This window comes from Diadema antillarum, unplaced genomic scaffold, assembly GCF_040938485.1.
Source record: "Diadema antillarum isolate AM-2024a unplaced genomic scaffold, OU_Dant_1.0 seq00000720_RagTag, whole genome shotgun sequence".
Taxonomy (NCBI): Eukaryota; Metazoa; Echinodermata; class Echinoidea; order Diadematoida; family Diadematidae; genus Diadema; species Diadema antillarum.
In genome coordinates, this window is record NW_027271624.1 from 1,290,441 (window position 1) to 1,309,527 (window position 19,087).

The following is a 19,087-nucleotide window of genomic DNA, read 5'->3' on the forward strand; positions in this document are numbered from 1 at the left end:
ATCACTCCACGCTTTTTTTTCCAGCTCCAGAACGCATGCTATGCTGGCTGGCTGGTCCCCTCTACTACAGGGAAACCCCGTTATAACGAGTTCGGTTATAACGAGGAACCGCTTATAACGAGGTGATCGCGTCCGTCCCGTTTTCCTTTGCGTGTAATGGCAGAACGAATCGGTTATAACGTGTTCGGTCATAACGAGATTCCGGTTATAACGAGGACAATTTCGCTAAATCATGATAAAGAAAAACATAAACAATTTGATCGGATATAACAAGGTTCCATTTCTTGACCAAATTGCCGCTTTCAAACACGCGACAAATGAAACATTGGAAACCGAAATCTCGCTATCCACGTCTTTTCCCGTTTTGCAGAGAACCGTTCCTTCCATGTTTTCTTCTTAATCATGCGATAAGACACAGGAACACCTTCCGATGTTCCTATTAATTATTAAACATAATCATTCCGTTTTCTTTTTCGCGAGAAACGCGTGCGTGATATGAGGTCAGACCACAGCTCAACGAGAAAATAAAATAGATAACGCATTCAAAAACTTTTCATGTAGCGACAATAAAATTTGACCAAAAATGGACAATTGGAATGCATGTGCAACTCATCATTACATCCTTTCCAATTTTAGTTCCGACTTCCAGTTCTTTTGCTGGTTTTGAGCAAATATGAGTTTGGATGATTAAAGCCGAAATAATAAAATCATCTCCCCGATCCCGCCGGGTGACAGTAGCGTTAAAATATTTGAGTAACGCATGTTAACCTATACTTAATCGGTGTTCAGAAAAAGAAGCAAACGCATTTATTAGTTTGAACAGATCTGGATTTGTTCATTATCATTTAACAAATGATAATTTAAATATGAGTGTGTATGATCAAAGCAGAAATAATGAATGAAATCATTGCGATCTCGCCGGGTGACATAGTAGCGTAAAAATTGTTGAATAACGCATGTTAACGTACTTAATCGGTGCTCGGAAATAGAAACAAACGCATTCAACAGTTCAAGAACGGATGTACAAAACGCGAAGAGATTTTCGGAAGAAAATAAAGAACGCATTTTTAATCCCTTTGAGCGCAACGATCATACATTATATATAATTACAGCCAAATGATTCATGAAATTATCGAATTCCCGCTGGGCACCAACAGCGTAAAATACCTCGCAAGTTAGCGGTAAACAACGCACGTATGTTACTCTGAAATCATCGCGATCTCGCCAGGTGACAGTAGCGTAAAAAAAGTTGAATGACGCATGTTAACCTAAATCAGAAAAAGAAACAAACGCATTTATTAGTTTGAATAGATCTGGTACAGATTTGCGTAAACAGGATGACAACCTCCCACATTCAATCCTGTCACATATTTTCAAGAACGGTCGTACAAAACGCGAAGAGATTTTCGGAAGAAAATAAAGAACGCATTTTTAATCCATTTGGGCGCAACGATCATACATTGTACATGTACAGCACCAGATACAGCCGAAATGATTCATGAAATCGTCGCATTCCCGCTGGGCACCAACAGCGTAAAAATACCTAGCAAGTTACGGTAAACAAGGCCTGTATGTTACTCTACAGTATATGTTTGCCCCCATATTTGCACTGGTGTTTAGAAAAAGCTTAACAAACAAGAATTACAATAAAGAATTAACTTATCATTTCAGCCTCTATTTCTTCATCTAATTCACAAATAATCTCCCTTTATTCTCTCAATAATAACGCTCAATAATTGTGTAATAATAACGCAAAGGATATGTTTAAGTTTCATGGATGGGTATATGACGTCATGCTTATGTTTTTCTTTGTTTTTAATGAGTATGGTTATAACGAGGTACCGGTTATAATGAGGTAATATCGCCGGTCCCACGGATCTCGTAATAACGGGGTTTGTGGTTACATTGCGCAATCAATCTAGCAGCACACGAAGCGGGCAACAGCACGAGAGAAATGAACAGAAGGTGCTCAACGTCCTGTCTACATCACGACGTACCGAGTGCGCTGTACATCACAGCCCAGGCCCGCCGCCCATCCAACTACAGTTCAACTGCCTTGTGGGTCATTCCTTCTTGCCGAGCTCGCAGTGTGAAATACATGCGTTGTTACATACGCACTACAGAAGCTACAGCTGTACTACAGCTAAGTAGAGGACGCAAGGCGTAATTAGAAATAAGACATCACGATTGGTAGGTGAATTCGAAAAAATAGTAAATATCAACAAAGTCGATGCGGCAACTGAAAATCGATGCGGGCGGGGAGCGGGCTGGGACGAGAATTATGAATTTCTTGGTATTTTCAGCGCCATTTTGAAAATAGTAAATAGTAAAAAAATCGATGCGGCGGCCAAAATCGATGCGCGCGAGGACGAGAAACTGGTTTCTTTTTTTACTTGGCCTTATATGAGGACAAATGCCACTAATTAACACCAGGCAGATACATGTTGTATGCAGTTTTACGTTTAAAAAATAGCAATATTCAATACATGCAAACCCTTTTGCACTGTCTGTGTAAAACATTCCAGTACAATCGTGAACTACCATGTGAAATCACAACCCGCACAAAGACCACTGTACTATATCAATCTTGTCAACATAACCTCCTCAAACATGTAAGGTGATACTCAAAGCTGTGTCTCTCACAGCCGCGATGCCCAGATGAATTACACCATTCCACTTTGACAACTTGATTTGCACCACATTCAGCTCATAGTTGCTGGTAGTGTTACTCCATGATAGAAATTCAACCCTACAATTAAATCATATCATCTCCCGCGGGGACACATGTATCGGCATGTGCGCAAAGAAACTTACATTGTACGTTATGTAGGGCCTGCATATCTTGTACTGGCAAACTTTTAATAGGAAGTCATGGATGATGCATGCAAAATATATTTTGTATGTAAGGATGTCTTTTAAGCATCTGCCACCATATTTCATTTCGTGCACAATAATGACAGCTCTGCAGATCATTCTATGACTTATCTACAACGTACAAAGTATAGGCCTACATGTACAGTATGTGTAAGTTCCACTTGCAGTAAAACCGGCCGACTCAATTTCCACATGATTGCACTACTGTATTAAAATGAGTAATATCACAGAAAGGTACTGTAAGCTCCATAAATACGGACAACCATATTAGAAAGTGACAGAATCTCAGACTTTGAAATGTTTTGAACAAAATAAGAATACTGCTCATAACCACATTTTACACAAATTGATTTAAGTGATGATGTTATTACCTCACAACCAATAAACATTTTTCAAGGGAAAGCAAGCACATGCACGATAGAAGGCTCTCAACTGATAGGTGCTCTGTTCACAAAATAGGCCTACATGATTTCATGAACAAATACCAGATATTTTAAACATCAAAGCTTCAGCATGCCACAAATAAGCAAACTAATAACAACTACTTCTTTGCACATTAATGTCTAAAGCTTGTTGCATCTGATGTCATGTTTACACACAAAAATATTACATTTCAGAGCTATACATGTACAAGTGTACATTTGTACTACGTACAATGCAGTGGACAATAGTGATGCTTGTTTAGTGATGGTCTCTTACAAGCCTACCCCAGCTAAATGCAGGAGTATTAACACACTCAGCTTTTTAATAGTTTCAAGAAAATGACAGCTGGTTTTAGATAAAATGCTGAATAGCGAAATTAGAATAAGAATCACTCGACCTGTAAAAGTTCAGGTAAACACTGTTGTTTGAACTATAGCGTACCCTGTGTAAATAAAGACTCCATTTTGTTGCTGAATATGGTCACTTCCTAAGTACTAGGGTACAAAAGTCATCTACACTTTAATCTAAAATTCACGACAGTTGATCATAGATCTCTACCACCAAGAGACAAACTCAATCAATGGTACATTTGTAAATGTAAAGCTGAATGAATACAGTTTTAGTTAAAAATTGAACTCTCTACATTAAGTAATTCTGTTTGTATGAAGTAAAGAGGATGACACACGGCCCAACATTCAGATCTGTACATTCCTGAAAAAGATTTTGATCATAGTCACACATACAATGTATTCCAACATATTAAACAAAAAGATATATCACTACAGCACATGCAAAGCTGTACATTGTATTAAACCTTGTATTTTACTGTCACCGGTTGTATACTAGCCTAATAATAATGCCCAAAGCAAAGAGCCCTCGATCCATACTGTATTTTGATGGAGAGAAACCAAGGGGTGCAAAAAGGGAACTTGAAATTTAAAAGAACTTGCTTGATTTTCCTGTGTTTGCTTTGTACTGCCAATAAGAGTAGTTACACAACAGAACAGACTGTAGAGGGCTTTATACAGGGCTGATGGTGTAGAGCATACAATGTAAATCCACATCTCAACTGCACCAATGAACTTCTACGAACTCTGAAGGCTTCTAAATGTAGGCAAAAAGCTCACTCTAAAACAAGAACAACAAAAAAACATACAGAAAGAGACTGAAAATATTACACGAAAACTATCAAAGTATGAAACGAAGGACTTTTGGAGCTTACTTCCATGTATTTGGTGAGAACATTAACACAGTAATACTATCACTCTGCACACTGGTACTACTCAAAGTTGAATCTCCTCCCTACTACTAGTAGTATACATATAGTTCCTCTGCCATATTCCTTCCTTGCTATAAGATTGTTTTATGTAATGTACTGGTAGAACTTGCAACACAGCAAGCTACCCTATAGCTCAAGGTTACAGCACTACACTGTATATCATTATCTGCATAATACTACCTGTAGGCCCTAAACACTTAAAAGAAAGGGAATGGAAATGAGAGGAAGGTGGATTTCGCCCAGGCCAATACTGCGCCTTTAAAGTTGGAGGGAACTCAGAGGCAGCCATAACGCCTGTCCAGGAAGTCGTAGAAAGGCAGGCATTTCCTGGACGATTCCTGCCAAGCTTTAATGCTGGCTATCATAACACTTCCAGAGTTTTGACAACATGCATCCTCCTCCTCAGGCCTGATTTACTTTGCAATGCCAACTACTGACTGATGAGCACACATGGAAAGTAAAATGGCTCCTTTAAGATCAATCACGGAGAAAGGCTACCATTATCATTTTATAAACAATGCTACTCATTGTCTTGGCACAACAGAAACTATGTTAAATATCCAGGGGTCCCTTTGTCTACCAACATGTGCACTGTAAAAGACAAAACCAACAAGTGAAATTTCTATAGTCTGCCATGTGCAATGGTAGAAAGCACATTGTTAAGTACATTTTCTACGGCAAGAATGCAATATGGGCAATGGGCTCATTACACTGTACGGACCAACACACGCTATTACACTAAAGCCGCTAAACCAAGTAGAGTGTAAAGATCAATTTGATATAAAATACCAAGTTGTGGTATAAGAACTAGGCCCACATAAACTTGTATTGGCTGTCAAAGTTACCATACCACAAGAAAGATACCATTTCAGAAAATGAGAAAAGGCAATTTGAGAAGATACAATTTGTATGGTGCACAATGTACAATAAATGTACCTTGCTACACAAAGATGCAGAGCATTTACTACACTCTACAGTAACCATCAGATGAAAACTCCCCTACCCCTACCCCTCCTGTAGAAACAACCTGCAACTGGACACATTATCAAATATAGTAGGTATTGACACCATTTTTAAGTGCAAAGAAACTTTAGGATACATAAAACTGATCTGTAGTGCACATCACTTTAATACAGCAACGTTTACAGTGCCATGGTTGTACAAAGCTCACAGGATCCATGCCAAACACGACAAAAGTGCTAAACAATATATTCGCAACAAAATATTACTCCGATCAACGCAATATTGGTACACTACATGTGCACATACATGTACATACTAATGCAGCACAACATTCATAGCGCGAGCAAGCGAACGCTATCTACCATTTGCAGGGTTGCACTTTTGACCTCTACTTCATCAGCATGTACACCATCCTATGCATGTGTGATGTTAAGAGTTCAACCACTAAAGGAAGGGGGGTCACTTAAATTTTGTAGAGCTGTGTAGTGAATCTGTTCCGCAATCAAGGCATACAACTGAATCAATACTCTGCCATATGGCTGGGAAAGGGGTTCCATTATGCTCAGCTCCCTGATATACTGATATTGATCAATCACAACTGAAAAAAAAAAAGATAGGCATCTATGAATATTGCTGTAGCACACTCTACATGTATACTACCAGTTGTATAACCAGGAATCTGTCAACATCATGTTACATACAGGTAATTGTATACTTCTACATTTGTACCACACTTTCTCAATGACTTTTTTTCAGACAGAGTATTGCAAAAGTCATAAGAACTTGACTAATTACACTGTAGGCCTATAGGCCTATACTTAAATAGTCCTTTAAAACCTGCTTGACACATTGATGGGCCTGTACATTGTAGTCATTTCAACAGCACAAGGATTGTGTCTCTTTTAAGTCATATTGCTCATTAATGTTGATTTAACGTGAGGCAAGGAAAGAGAGAGAGACTTGAATGAACAGCTTTTGAATCGCCAGAATTAAAATTCAATAGGGCTTTATCAGTGAGTACTAGATATGTACAATGTACAATAGGCCTACGTTGTAGGACCTGATATCTTAATACATTTCACCAGAAACTAATATATGCAACACTCTTGTTCTTCAAGTTGTTGTCATAGCTTTTGCAACAAGAGGTATAAATTTAAACTGTATGCCATAATGATACAGTGTACGACTGTATGTAATTCCTTTAACAGCTCCCTATATGACTACAGAGGAGTCTATAGGGTGTGACATCCAGAAAAGCAAGCCATACAAGGTAGAACACATAATTTCTGTTCCACTGAAAAAGAGCCTTTATTATTATAGAGATACGGTAGACACAACAGCGTGGCTGAAGGCTGATTCCAACAACATAATGAATAGGGCACCACCCAGAGTCATCAAGGGTACATACAGCATGTATCACATTGTCATCAAGGTGGGATTAAATACAACCATACACGCAAGCTCCAACAATGACTGCACACACACACACACACACACACACACACACACAGTCATACCAATTTCATATGATGGAAAGAAGCTGTTGACAATCACCTAAAGAACATCTGCCAGGGCTGCTAAAATACTGTGCACACACATTCAAAATGTACAGTACAATGTGCACATTTACTCATGTAATACCAGGTAGTTGTATAATGTACCGCATAGGGCCTTTTGTTCAGGAGGGAAAAGTTGACTGGATTTACTGCCCAGCAGCTGGTTTAATATGCACTAAGAGCCGATTCTTGGAAAAGCAATTTTATATTCCAAGGTCGCAACGCACATAATTGTACTTGTAGTATGTATTTTTCAGGTTATTCTCTACCTGTGTGTGCAGGTATGGGTTTTGCACTCTAGAACTTCAGATTAGAAAGAAATCTGAAAGAAAGTTACTGTAAAAAGGGCATTTGTATTACAGTCAGTAACAGTATACAAACAAAAATGCTAATTACAAACATCACAAAGTGACCATAAATGCTGTTTAATATCCAGGATGTACAACATACACTACATACATGTATGGTAACTGCAGACCATTTCATTAGCATGTACACGTACAATGTACAACGTTCATAGTGATATATCGGTACACTTTGTATGTAACATTTGTGTGTCTGTATCCACTCAAGTCAAGAGGTCAAATGAAACATTACGTTAATTTTTTTTTTTTAATGTTCTCAGGTCACAGTGTGTTTCATTGGTGTGGTATGCAGGCTCTTAGAACATGGCTAATCATTTGTGCATACAGCAGGGGTACACTTAGTAAATACAATGTAGGCCTACAATGTTTACTTGTATACATTGTATAGTACTAATGCTAAAATGGCCTCACATACAGGTTGTAGTGTAGAACTTACAAACTGTACATATAACATTGTGTTGTATACCTTGTTGGGCAATCTCTTTAATGCGTAGTGTCATCTTTATACTCACGTACATATACTCATGTCATCATAATAGTTAATGCAGTGTATCTCTTTAACAGTACATACTGGGCAATGTTTTGTTTGTTGACACACAGAAAGGGTTGGTAATCCACACACCCCACGCATAGGAGGTACCAAAAAAGCATTTCATGTTGATTATATGAGTGTGTGTACAAAGCTTTTGCATCAAGAATGACCTTGTAGTAGGTCCTTTGAACAAGAAGGAAAAAAAATTAAGTGCATGCTACTTTCAATTAAGTTTCCGTGAAAGAGTACAATAACTGCAATGAAATCAAAACAGTCAAGATTTATTCAGTTGGCCCACGCACACATTGTGGATTGTTGTGTACACAGTGACTGGTCTTTACGTAATGTGTAAGCATGCGGGGAGTGCTACATACATTGCTTGTACACATAAATGTGGGTAGTGCGAGGAGAGTGTTGTCTTTTAATGACCTCATTCGTGTTTTATCCGGAGCAAGGTCAAGCGACAGTGCTCTGAACGTCCCACAGAAAGGATCAATACCCGGTGACAATAAACAAAACCTATGACATCAAGCGAGAGATCTGGAGGGAAAGGAGAGGTAGCAGGGTCAGAAAAGGGAAAAGAGACAGGGAGAAGACTTTTAAGATGATTCCAGGGTCTCGCGGGGCCCCGCGGCAATAAAAAGGTATAGATTAGACACCGCACATCGCTCATCTGATGCAAAAACTTATCCCAGCTTTCAATGTAGATCAGAATCAAACTCAATTCAGATACTATACGTGAACTATCTTCCAAAAAGTAAAACCTCATGTGAAATGAAGCACTAACAAATGAGATCAAAAAGGAGAATGACAGAATTCACTTTTTGCCAAATGCATGACCATAATCACACCCCTGCAACACCAGGACATTTCACATTTTGATAGGCTCATTACATAAAACTGTTGAGGGATATAGACGGAGAATGGTTTTAAACTATAAATGATGCCAAACTAGTTAAAAACATACAAAGTATTCTGAAAAAATATATATATATTTCCTTCTAAATTTGACAATAACACTGCTCAGTATTATTTAGCACCCAATCTAGACATCTGTGTGGCCTGAATTTGTGAATAGTTGGCCACTAAAATGATGAGAAGAAAAACACATGCACAAATTCAGGTTGGGGGCTACGTCTATTGGCACTTGGCTCCCCATGCATACATCAAGCTAACCAGGCAAAGGGGAAGATCCAACCACAGCTTTTGACAAACAGTCATTCCTGTGCCAAGAGCCCGAGCACTGTTGCTCTATGATACAAACAGTATTCCAAAACCAAAACAGACTCTTTTGCCAAGCATAATGCAGTTAGAGTGGAGTCACACAAGTACTTTTGTATAAGAGCCCATTTTTGGCTTTTGATCAGGCGTGAAACATGCAATATGTCATAGCTCATAAAGTTAACAGCATGTAATGTGGCAACACTTCTAACCTCCGTCATCCTGCGCGAGGCTTGCCACTTTAGCTTGTACACCTGTCTTTCTTCTTCACTCAATTAGGGATTATTGGTCATTGCTTGTTGAGCCAATACCACAGACTTTTAGTAATTTAAGAAACTCCAAGAAAGATATATTACTACACGTACAAGCAATTGAAAAGCTACATGTATATTAATGAATACATTTATAGAAGAATTCCACTTGAAGGTTGGGGGTGTAGCGGTTTTCTACTATGTATCATATTGTCCGGCATTCTGGCTGTTGTAAATTACGCTGTCTGGCGACCCCAGTATTTTGTCAACATCCTCGCGAACTTTCTTTGTGCGCCGACACATGACAGGCGCGCACTACATTCTCCGCCTTTGTCATCGTGCCGAGGTACGCGTATTTCACATTCCAACAGTAGTCGGATTTTCATAAACACACCTCTTGTTTTGCTGTCACGGAAACAACCTACCAATTAGTGGCGAGCTGTACACCTTCACCAGCCAATTACCACTCTCAAAGCTCCTGTCCGTGACACGTTTTCTCCGACCACGCTGTTTCATTTTCCACGCTTCCTCACTTCACGATTAGCTTTCATCCTGAGAGCACGTTCTAATCGTTGGAGTCACTCACGTCCGCATATCACGTCCGTATATTACTTCCCACGCCTTTTCTCGCGCATGATACCTCGCGCCGTGGACTGTCATTTCTTACGGATTATTACATTTCATACGGAATATTACACTTCCTTGGATTTCATACCTCGCGACATTCGCTCCTTTTTATGTCGCGACTCGCCCTTTCTTCATGCTCTACACTCCAACCTGGGGATTTTCTACGTAGCTGCATTCAACGCGATTCGCGTCGTTACATCGCTGCATCGGTCCTGCTAGCGTGCTGTCGGTGGTGTGCAGACTCTATCAGGGACCTCGCAGTTCTTCGACCCAGCGCTCCAGCGGTGGATCCTACCCTCGCTTGTGCTAGCCGCGGCACCCGGAGGCTACTCCACGCTGTCGCTGGATCATTTGTACATATTTATATGGGACACTGTCGGCTTCGGACACCCAAAGTGCATTCGGAGTTAGTCCATATTATTTAATATCAGTTCGGGAAGTGCAATACCCATTTCAAGGACACTGTTCACCTCTACTGGTGCCCTGGTGTTTTCTACAGTCCATACACTACTGTCATACGGTCGGCTACCATTCCTCCTGGTGGTACTTTACTTCAGCCCTGTCGTCCCGTTAGCCACTCGGTGAGTAATTGTTAGGTATTACATCATAGGCCCGTACCATAATACCTACATTGGTGACCCCGACGTGATAGTTTAGGGCCGACTTCACGTCTTCTCATCCTCCTTCCTTCACTTCTACAATGGCCGACGGCGACGAGGGTAACGCCACCCCGGCTGCCGCGACATCCACGCCAGCGGTCACGGCGGTTAGCCTCAAGCTCCCTCCCTTCTGGCCGAACGATCCCGCACTCTGGTTCGCGCAGGTGGAAGCGCAATTCGTCACCAGGAGTATTACTACTCAGCAGACGCGTTTCGCATACGTAATCTCCTCCCTGCAGCCGGAGATCGCACAGGAAGTGAGAGAATTCATAATCTCCCCTCCCACCACCGACGCGTATGACAAGGTGAAGGCCGAGCTCATAAAGCGGACGACCGTATCGGAGCAGCGGCGGCTCCACCAGTTACTCACAGCGGAGGAGTTAGGCGACCGCAAACCTTCACAACTCCTTCGTCGTATGAAGCAGCTGCTCGGCGACGCGACCTTGGAAGACAGCATCTTGAAACAGCTGTTCTTGCAGCGCTTACCACGCAACGTTCAGCAGATCTTGGCCTCCACATCCACGGAAGTCTCTATTGAGCAGGTCGCTGAATTGGCGGACAAAATCATAGAGGTCGCCACGCCCCTATCGGTCGCTACTGTGACAGCTCCGCCGTCCATGCCTCAGTCTTTCCCCGTTCCGTCGGCTACTCCCCCACCGACGTCTCCCAGTCCCCCGGCGGCAGATCCCGTAGCGCACCTCACAGCACAGGTCGCCATGCTGACGACACAGGTGTACGCGATAGCTTCCCGTCTCGACGAGCGTGGGCGCCAGCGTTCCCGAGGCAGCAACCGCGGCCGTGGAAGCGGGTCGCGTGGTTCTTCACGGAAGCGAGCCGACTCTAAACAGCGCCACGCCGGTAGTGAGTGTTACTACCACTGGAAGTTCGGCGATGACGCCCAGCAGTGTCGCTCACCCTGTTCGCGGCGCAAACAAAAGCCGCATCCACCACAACAGCAGGGAAACGGCCCAGCCAGAGATTAGCGGCGACGAGTCCCTCTGGCAGTGATACAACAGGTCGCCTATTTTACATCACAGATAGACAACACGGCACACGCTTTTTAGTCGACACTGGAGCTGAAGTCAGCGTCCTTCCTCCTTCAGCAGGTGATAAGACTAATTCTTCGCCCACATTTCATCTACAGGCGGTGAACAAGTCTTCTATCACCACTTATGGAGAGCGCTCACTCACGCTCGATTTTGGTCTCCGTCGCACCTTTCGATGGATTTTCATCATAGCAGATGTGCCTACACCCATCATCGGGGCAGATTTCTTGCGACATTTTGGTCTGTTAGTGGATGTCAAACACCACAAGCTCATTGACTCCACTACACACCTTTCTGTCAATGGTGTCTGCGCCCACAACTCTCCCTCCATCGTGAGCCCGATGTTCTCTCGGCCGGACGATCATAGGTATGATACTATCGTCCAACAGTATCCTATCACTCGCCCTACCTATGATCAGAAGGCCGTGAAACATTCGGTAACTCATCACATAGTTACCCGTGGACCCCCCGTGGCAGCCCGACCACGTCGCTTGGCAGCAGACCGCCTCACCATCGCCAAGGCAGAGTTTGAACACATGTTAGAGCTGGGTATCATCCGTCCCTCCAGCAGCAACTGGTCATCCCCACTACACATGGTGCCCAAGAAAACCCCGGGAGACTGGCGACCGTGCGGGGATTATCGCGCCCTCAACGCCAGGACGATACCCGACCAGTACCCAATTCCCCATCTGCACGACTTTACTGCCCAACTCCAAGGCAAGTCCATCTTCACTAAGATAGACTTGGTTCGTGCATACCACCAAATCCCAGTTCACCCAGACGACGTCCCAAAGACTGCCATCACCACACCATTTGGGATGTTCGAGTTCACTCGCATGCCGTTTGGTCTGCGGAATGCGGCCCAGTCCTTCCAACGTTTCATCGATGAGGTTACCCGAGGCCTGCCTTTCGTCTTTGCCTACATCGACGACCTCCTCATCGCCAGTGAGTCCCCTGAGGAACATGCACGTCACCTCCATACTCTGTTCGCACGGCTCACCGAATACGGAGTGGTCATCAACCCAGCCAAGTGCGTATTCGGTGCGAACGAGCTGGATTTCCTCGGTCACCACGTCGACCAGCACGGCATTAGTCCACTACCCGAGAAGGTGAAAGTCATTCACGATTTCCCTCGTCCTTCGTCCATCAAGCAACTTCGACGCTTCCTTGGGCTCGTCAATTTCTACAGACGATTCATCCCCAGTGCTGCTGCAATGCTCACACCCCTCACAAACGCATTGCGCGATCTCCCCAAACGCAGCAACAAGCCCATCCCATGGACACCGGAGTGTGAGACTTCCTTCACTCGCGTGAAAGCAGCTCTTGCCAGCGCCACCATGTTGACACATCCTTCATCTGGTCTACCTACCAGTCTTATGGTAGACGCTTCAGATACGGCTGTAGGTGGCGTTTTGCAGCAGTTTTCGCACGGTGAGTGGTACCCCATCGCCTTCTTTTCCCAGAAACTTAAGCCTGCTGAGACACGCTACAGTGCTTTTGGTCGTGAGCTTCTAGCAGCCTACTTAGCGGTGCGGCACTTTCGCTATCTGCTAGAAGGACGTCCTTTCATCCTTTTCCCGGACCATAAGCCCCTTACCTACGCATTCCAGGCCAAGCCAGACCGTCATTCCCCCCGTGAAGTACGTCACTTGGACTACATCTCACAGTTCACTACTGACATACGCCATGTTAGTGGTCACAACAACACTGTAGCCGACGCACTTTCACGCATACACGTCGACGCACTTCATACATCCTCCGTCGTCAATCTACGGCAGCTCGCCAACGATCAGGAAGACGACGACGAGTGGGCGACAACTCAGCAGTTACCATCCCTTTCATTCAGGCGTCTCCCCCTGCCTGATGGTACTGGTGAGATTTGGTGCGACGTCTCCACTGGAATCCAACGTCCTTATGTCCCCATGTCACACAGAAGGACAGTCTTTCACACACTGCACGACATCTCCCACCCAGGAATTCGTGCTACACAGAAGCTCGTCTCATCACGCTTCGTATGGCCTAACATGCAACGAGATGTACGCCAGTGGGCCAGGTCATGTGTGGCTTGTCAAAAAGCCAAGGTACATCGCCACGTCAAGGCTCCACTGGGCACCTACACCACTCCAGATGCTCGATTCCAACATGTCCACATCGACATCGTTGGACCCCTCCCCCCATCTTGTGGATATCAATACCTCCTCACATGTGTAGACCGGTACAGTAGATGGGCAGATGCTATCCCAATCCGTGACATCACAGCAGAGACCGTCGCCAAAGCCTTCATACATCACTGGGTAGCCAGGCACGGTGTACCATCTACTGTAACTACAGACCGAGGTCGCCAGTTTGAGTCGTCACTCTTCAACGAGCTCACTAACACACTGGGCACGACTCACATTCACACCACAGCATACCACCCAGCTGCTAACGGCCTTGTCGAGCGTTTTCATCGACAGCTCAAGTCCTCGCTGAAAGCCCACGACCACAGCGACAAGTGGTATGAACTCCTCCCCATCATTCTGCTTGGTATACGGTCTACCATTAAGGAGGATATTGGATGTACGCCTGCCGAGATGTTATATGGCACGACTCTAGTCCTACCTGGTCAGATGGTCATCCCAACCACCACCTCCACACTAGATGATCCTGCCAACTATGTCCATCGTTTACGTGAGTACATGTCCACTCTACATCCAGCCCACTCACGCAAACAGAACACCACATCTCACATCCCCACACATCTCCACAACTCCACGCATGTTTTTGTCAGACGGGACGGTGTACATCGATCTCTACAGACGCCATACACTGGACCATACAAAGTGCTGCGTCGATCTCCCAAGCACTTTACACTGGAGATCAACGGTAAGAGGGAGACCGTCACTATCGACCGCCTAAAGGCCGCCTTCTTAGAAGCCGCACCGGACCAGCAACCTCCACCCGTCCCCGCCAGAACTCCGGCGACCACACCGAGCGCCCCGCGTACTACACCACAGCCCCAGCAGCGGCAGCAGCCTACGCCAACACAGCCAACGCAACCGCAGCAGCCGACACGGACGACTCGCACCGGTAGGCAAGTACGTTGGCCCGCACGTTACGTTCAATACATGTATTTTGATACCTGAGATTTTCAACCACTACTTTGTTTACCTTTCATTCATATCGATCGCCTGTTTTTAGTCTTCACTTCATTGACCTTCTACTAGCGATCTGGAAGGGGGCTAAATGTAGCGGTTTTCTACTATGTATCATATTGTCCGGCATTCTGGCTGTTGTAAATTACGCTGTCTGGCGACCCCAGTATTTTGTCAACATCCTCGCGAACTTTCTTTGTGCGCCGACACATGACAGGCGCGCACTACATTCTCCGCCTTTGTCATCGTGCCGAGGTACGCGTATTTCACATTCCAACAGTAGTCGGATTTTCATAAACACACCTCTTGTTTTGCTGTCACGGAAACAACCTACCAATTAGTGGCGAGCTGTACACCTTCACCAGCCAATTACCACTCTCAAAGCTCCTGTCCGTGACACGTTTTCTCCGACCACGCTGTTTCATTTTCCACGCTTCCTCACTTCACGATTAGCTTTCATCCTGAGAGCACGTTCTAATCGTTGGAGTCACTCACGTCCGCATATCACGTCCGTATATTACTTCCCACGCCTTTTCTCGCGCATGATACCTCGCGCCGTGGACTGTCATTTCTTACGGATTATTACATTTCATACGGAATATTACACTTCCTTGGATTTCATACCTCGCGACATTCGCTCCTTTTTATGTCGCGACTCGCCCTTTCTTCATGCTCTACACTCCAACCTGGGGATTTTCTACGTAGCTGCATTCAACGCGATTCGCGTCGTTACATCGCTGCATCGGTCCTGCTAGCGTGCTGTCGGTGGTGTGCAGACTCTATCAGGGACCTCGCAGTTCTTCGACCCAGCGCTCCAGCGGTGGATCCTACCCTCGCTTGTGCTAGCCGCGGCACCCGGAGGCTACTCCACGCTGTCGCTGGATCATTTGTACATATTTATATGGGACACTGTCGGCTTCGGACACCCAAAGTGCATTCGGAGTTAGTCCATATTATTTAATATCAGTTCGGGAAGTGCAATACCCATTTCAAGGACACTGTTCACCTCTACTGGTGCCCTGGTGTTTTCTACAGTCCATACACTACTGTCATACGGTCGGCTACCATTCCTCCTGGTGGTACTTTACTTCAGCCCTGTCGTCCCGTTAGCCACTCGGTGAGTAATTGTTAGGTATTACATCATAGGCCCGTACCATAATACCTACAGGGGTTTCTGTTTGTTTATTTTTGTTTGTTTGTTTCTCATTGGGGGCAAATGAATACTTGAGAGATTGGTATTGCAAATGTAACCTTTAAAATCGTAGTCCAACCAATTACAGTTTGCTGCGATGATTGAAATATGTCCCGTCATTCACACGATAAGGGTTAAACATGTGTTTGTTTTGAGGGAGATTTGGAACTGACAATACATGAAAACATCAAAAAAAAATGTCAGCCAGTCGACGCCTGGATAACAAGAATCCAGATAATCGATGGCCGGATAATCAAGATCCTACTGTACATGTACATGTACAAATTTGTACATTGATCTGCATGGGAAGCTACAAAATGTAATAAGGCTAGGGTAGTGGAGTGGTACTGTAAAATGAGTGGGGGGGGGGGGGGGGACATGTATAGGAAGTGCTTCCTCGATTTCATACTGAATTAATTTTTAACTCATTCGTTATATCTATCAAGAAATCTGACCTGCCATGAGCTTACAGTGTACATGTTGCACGACTATATTTTCACGATATTACTATTACACTGTACATGTGCTACTGTATCCTCAACTGAGCAAAACAGAGATTTTCATAGTGAAGTGTCAGTGCACTATAAAACAAAACTTGATCCTCTGTTATAAATTCTTGAATCCATACCTGGAATTCACAAATCCCCCTTTAGGCGGTTTGTTTATTTTCCTACAAGGTACCTGCAATAAAAAGGCTTCACTAACAAACAGAATCACTTTTTTTTCTCTCTCTCTGCGAGCTCATGTAAAAAGTTCACGGAATCAATGCACAATATACAGCATTAGCATGTGACCAATACATTTTTTTTTCTTTCTAGTGGTACTTTCTAGCTATGCACTTTTTAATGTACAAAATGTAAATGACACTTTAATAAATCTGCACACAATTTAGCATATATCATGTTAAAATATATCTCTTTGTAGATGTACATTTGCACCTTGTATCAACTCAAGTTTTAAAGGTAGTCTACAACTGCAAGCCAAATAAATATGCAAAGATGTAATAATCATGATAGCATCAACATAATTTCTACAGCGTTTAATTAAACTCACAGCCTGTACGGGCAGACAGATACCATTAAACCAGATGATGGCTTTAAAGGAGCTTGAACCAGGACATACTCAAGTGCTAAAATCTAGAGCATTAATCTGGATACTAGAGTACCCAATTGCCAAGACACTTATCTACCTGTCAAACTTGATATCAGTTTCCATGATCAGCGGTGTCATATTTCCTTTCTATTCTCCGTTAGCGAGCTGAACGCAAAGTGATATGTTGCCCCTAGTAACAGGTTATGAAAGTGTCTAGCTACATACAGCAGTGTACCGGTACGTCTCAATAGTCAAAACATTATCACATCACCTCATGCTCAATAATCACACATTAGCTTAGCATAATTATGAATTCAATAATCACACATCAGCTTAGCATAATTATGAATTCTCAAATATCAACCAGCTTTTTATCCATTTTCTTTTTTCTTTTCTTGATGATTTGCAAACCGTAAAGTTAGTAGTAGTACCAGGGTACAACACAAAATAAGGACATTAGTGATTAGATGCTCTGTAGCCAGCAGGGCAATTGTTGCAAGTATTTGTACAACATGTTGACTATTTCATTTCTACAGTTTATAGGAGTTGGAGCCTATACGCCTACGTTTAAACGAAGAACTGAAAGAACCCTCGTATAGCATTGACTTACGTTACTGCCATCATCATCACCGAGGTCGTGTGCCTCCCGAGTTCGGAAACAGTTTTGGCACTTGGTCTTGGTGAACATGTTTGGCTGGAAGTTCTTGCATCGCGACGTCTGCCGCATCAGGTTTTCCTCTCCTCGATCTGGGAAACCCATGGTGACTATCTGGGACCGTCGGTTACTCATAGACAGGAGGGCCAGGATGACCGGTGAGCCAGTACACAGTTTGTGTACAGGTACCTACACACACCAAAAGTGACAACGGCCGACGCCCCGGCGACTGAAATGCACGCTACCACTGGCTTCACCACTGGTAGTAGTACAGTCTTGCGGGTGTTCACTTGTGGAGGAGGAGGTTTCAACGCGAGGAATCAACAGCTGAAATCAACACATTCTTTTCGATCTCTGGCGATCCAGTCCCGGCTAAATGAATAAGTTTCCACCCATTAGGACTTTCATGCTCCTTGCGAGTATCCATGTAAAGTTATTCCACGACATTGCTCCTCGTCATATGCGTGATTTTATGGGCATCACACTTGACGCAGCGAATGAGGCGTATGGACTATCACTAAACACATTTCACACACACGTAAAATTGACGCGATTGCACATGCAGCCAGCTAGCTATGGCGCACAGCACCACCAATACGTCCACCACTTGCTAAACTCGCTTACGCACAAAACGCGATCGCATTGTGGGTGCTTGAAGGGTACAACATCGCACCCATTGCGAGCGCCAGCTACGAGATAGATGCTTTTTCTATTTTTTTTCACGCACTGACAGTGGGCATCATCCACCTACAAACTGTAAGAATGCAGAAATTCAGTGAAGGCTCGTAAAACCGCAACAGGCGCGTACGCATTATACAATGTATACGTCAATGGCCGTGTAAGCCTTGCAAAGCACTACAGCACCTCTATCTCCTCACTATAAAGTAAACCGTATGTTTTGTTTGTTTATTTGTTTGTTTGTTTGTTTTTATGGATACTGTAGTTGAGAACTTCAGCATCACCTTTCGGGTAATCTTGAAGGCGACTTAATTTTTACAATTCAAATAATTTACTTAATAGTATATCTAGATAATCATAATGCATTGTTTTCAGTAGTATGTAGTTATTGCTATCATCAAAAATCGTAAATATCATTTGTATACGGATTTTTTTTTTCTACGTCTCTCGCTTTTCGTCACATGTCCTTTTTTTATATTCGTATTCTGGAAACTTGGGTAGGCCTAATCTCGCTAATATTCGGATGTAGCAGTTGTATTG

At 43.7% G+C, this 19,087-nt stretch overlaps 2 protein-coding genes across 3 annotated transcripts in view; one reads left to right on the forward strand and one right to left on the reverse strand.

Annotated features, from left to right (window-relative positions):
* The window catches only part of LOC139738051 (uncharacterized), a 187,391-nt gene extending 168,970 nt beyond the window's left edge, over positions 1-18,421 (reverse strand). For both annotated transcript variants that reach the window (XM_071648714.1, XM_071648713.1), the window contains exon 1: positions 17,825-18,421. In XM_071648714.1, the coding sequence (XP_071504815.1) occupies positions 17,825-18,004 (180 nt within the window). In that variant the 5' untranslated portion in view covers positions 18,005-18,421. The remainder of the gene's footprint in view (positions 1-17,824) is intronic.
* LOC139738052 (uncharacterized) lies at positions 10,703-11,848 on the forward strand. The gene has a single exon (XM_071648716.1). The coding sequence runs from the start codon at positions 10,792-10,794 to the stop codon at positions 11,731-11,733; it is 942 nt and encodes a 313-aa protein (XP_071504817.1). The 5' UTR covers positions 10,703-10,791; the 3' UTR covers positions 11,734-11,848.
* Positions 18,422-19,087: the final 666 nt, after the last annotated feature.

Excerpts from the sequence above, each read along its gene's own strand:
- LOC139738052 (XM_071648716.1), top strand. The coding sequence starts at position 10,792 with ATGGCCGACGGCGACGAGGGTAACGCCACCCCGGCTGCCGCGACATCC.